Raw genomic sequence first — 3,448 nt, forward strand, 5'->3', positions numbered from 1 at the left:
GATCGCATTAACATGATAAATGTAACAGTCACAAATAGCCTTTATGAAACAGTATCCAGTGTTAGCTGATCGACCATTCAGAGACTAAACAACCCAGGCCAACGTTGGTCTCCAGAATGATCGATATTTATCTGTGCTCAGTTGTCCAAAGCACAAAAACACAAAAACACCAATGTAAGTAGCACACGGTCATCAAACACCTGTCATCACTTCGTTCAAGTATGTGCTAAGAGGAATGCTCTTCCATTCGAATCAGTTGGTAGGTCTCAGTTCAACGTTAAACTACTCTTGGGATATTGAAATGTTCAAGATTAAGAGTAAGGCAGCATGAAATTACTATCTCCTAGGAAATTTATTTCAAGCATTATTTCTACCAGAATTAAGTCATCAGTTTTTGTCATGTCAAAGTACAACATGACCAGTTTCATTTCAGAGTAAAATAATAATACTTATAAGATGGCCTCAGTTTAAATTAAGTTTAAAAGCTACTGTACATAACAATGTAAAATAGATAAGAGAAGAATGCAGATAAACATCTGCTAGCCCTTCATGGATTAGGCTACAGAACCTACTGTATGATTTATAAGCCGCTACAAGTGGTCCACTTCTTTGAACTATCACAATATTAATGATTCATATTCTTCACCAACATCCTGGACCATTAGTAGTACCAGCACATGATGCTTGAAAGTGCAAGCATAGTAACTCTGGATTATCTCTTTTGAACAATGCTAGAACAAACGCCCAGTTATGAAGCATGAGTAAGGCTGACCCGCATAGGGGCTGGGTTTTGAACGAAATTTGGGCCTAATGACATTCAACTATCGCCTAACTGCAATATGGATAAGTCATTTTAATTGGGTAGGGCAATAAGTTATAACCGTATAAAGAAGAATCACCAATATGATGAAGATAGTATGGAAGCAATACCAGTATCTGAGTATATGTTCAAGCACAAACCAATGTAAGACAAGTGGAGACATAATACAGATCAATCAGACTGGATTACCTTGGAAGCAATGGCGTAGAATCCATTATCAAGAGAGTCCTGCGCAAAGGTTAACCATTCTTCATGTGATACATGCAGATGTGGGTCGTCGGAGTACTTGGCCTCTCGCAGAAGCAGCGCTTCATATCTCGTAGCAAGGCAGCTCTACCAGTAAAAGTTAACAGGATTAGTGAAGTGACAGAGAACAACAATAAACATACGCGTTTGCCATCGACTCATCCGGAGCTAAGATGTCACTCTGAACTCTCAAGAAATAATAATAATGAACACATCATGATTAATAAATGCTCTGTGATGGTTTCTCTATACTGAAGAGAAGCACTGAAACTGCATCACAAATATAACCGTGAAACCGACAGAGAACAACACGAAACATAGCCGTTTAGCATAGACTCATCCAAGGAGCTAAGATGTCACTCTGAAATCTCAAGAAAAAATAATAATGAACACATCATGATTGATAAATGCTCTGTGATGGTTTCTCTATACTGAACAGAGCACTGAAACTGCATCACAAATATAACCGTGAAACCGCATCCCAATTCACACATATACCGCAGCCACAACACGCTACTATACTAAACCGAAGGGTTGAAGCTGCATTACCACTCACACATGCCGCGGGACTCTTCTATACTGAAATCAAGCACTGATACTGCACCCCAAAATCGAACCCTGAAACTGCACCCAAATTTCTATACTGAACTGAAGCACTGAAGATGCACCCCCAAATATTCGAACCTTAGAGCGAGAATCTCACTTACGCAATGTGAACAATTGGTCCTCACCTCGACATCGCCCGCGAGGGCGAAGGCGCGCGCGAAGAAATCGGCGACGGAGAGCCTCGCCCCGACCTCCTCAGCAGCGGCCGCAGCGAACGCCTCGGTCGAGCGCTCCCGTAGCATTCGCCGTGCTTCCGAGCGCGTTGCTAGCATGGCGGCCACGTCTCCGCCGCTGGAGAGCGCCGCCTCAAGTACCCGCAGCTCATCGTCCCCAAACCTGCGCGGTCGACGCGGGGAGGGACTGAAATGGGAGGTTCTAGAAGCTGGCGAGGGGAGGGATGGGGCGTTTGTGTGCGCGAACCTGCGGCGGGAGAGGCGGGAGGCGAAGAGAGAGAGGGCGTCGGTGATGGCGCCGCCGCCGTCCCGCTCGTGGGCGGCCGCCCCTCGCGGCTCCGCTGCCATTCGCTGTACTCCGGTGGTTTGATTTGATTTCAAGTTCAGGCCGATATTCGGCTTGTGCTTTCTCGCTTGCTTTCTAGAGGCTACGGGCCTGTACATGAGGTGGGCGGAATCAGGCCCATAGACCCGTTATGTTTTTTAACAATTACCGGTTTATCATGTTGGTTTTTTGCTGCGTCTCGCATCTTCTACACTACTAAAAAGGAGAATATGTTCCCTATTCTGCCACTACGTCAAACCCCTTCGTCGTTCGACCTAGCCTCCGTCGTCCCGCAAGCGCCAAACTGGGCCAAGCCCAATGCCACTATCCTCCGCATCCACTCCACCCGCAACACCCGCTCCAGCCGACCACTACGGACGCCGCCCCAAACTACGACGAGATCCGGAGGGACGCCGCCCAGGCGACAACGCGATCCGGAGGGAAGACCCCTAAACTGCCGAGCCTGTAGTGGGGCTGTGTCGCCGCGTGCTCTCCGAGGGAGTCGTCATCCACTGCATCCTGAAGCTAGGCGCCGACGGGCTCCGACGGTCCGGATCGACCTCTCCCCAGTCTGCTCGTCGCGGCGGCGCAGGTACAGCCCCTCCATCCGTCTGTCTCATCCTCCTAACCACCCACGTGAATCCCATCTCTCCCGTGGCACCCCATCCCCACCTCACCAGCCTCACCCATCTCATCTCCCAGGTGGAAGAAATTGACCGGGAGTTAGGTGAGGGAGAGAGGAACCCGAAGAGGGCAGTGGCGGCCTCACATCCTCCACCACACAGATCCATCCTCCCCCGCACGGATCCGGCCGTCACCATCTCCCCCTCGGTTGTTCTTCGTCCACATCACGTCTCAGTGACATGGAGGCCCGACGCCCTTCCCAGATCGCGAGCAAGAGCAGTTGCCGGGTCGCCCCGGAGTCCTTCTCTCACAGCGCATGGGCTCCAGTCCTCCCAGCTGCGTGGAGGACGGCGATAGGCCGCTCGGATCGTGCCAACGAAGCTCCGCCGAGCCGGCCACGACTCCATGCTATTCGTTGCCATGATCGACATCGGTGCTCCGTGAGCGGGAAAGGAGGGTTCTATCTCGGACTGCAGGTGCCCGACTCTAGCAAACAGCCTGACTAAGATTCCCTTGCGTAGGTTCAGACCCTATTTTGTTCTCACATAATCTCTCTTTTGCAGGTGTTGGTTGTTTCAAGACTCAAGCATGAAAATGTCATACAGTCTTGCTGTGTTGTAAGGTGAACCCATGTTCTTGCTTACGAGTATGCGA

General features: G+C 49.7%; 1 protein-coding gene across 1 annotated transcript; it reads right to left on the reverse strand.

Moving 5' to 3' along the window:
* Positions 1 to 13: 13 nt before the first annotated feature.
* On the reverse strand, positions 14 to 2,193 carry LOC124690260 (protein DOUBLE-STRAND BREAK FORMATION-like). Its single transcript, XM_047223667.1, has 3 exons — positions 1,798 to 2,193; positions 1,010 to 1,153; positions 14 to 131 (listed from the first exon to the last, which is right to left on the reverse strand). The coding sequence occupies exons 1-3, from the start codon at positions 2,191 to 2,193 to the stop codon at positions 78 to 80; spliced, it is 594 nt and encodes a 197-aa protein (XP_047079623.1). The 3' UTR covers positions 14 to 77.
* Positions 2,194 to 3,448: the final 1,255 nt, after the last annotated feature.

This window comes from Lolium rigidum, chromosome 2 (genome assembly GCF_022539505.1).
Source record: "Lolium rigidum isolate FL_2022 chromosome 2, APGP_CSIRO_Lrig_0.1, whole genome shotgun sequence".
Lineage (NCBI taxonomy): Eukaryota > Viridiplantae > Streptophyta > Magnoliopsida > Poales > Poaceae > Lolium > Lolium rigidum.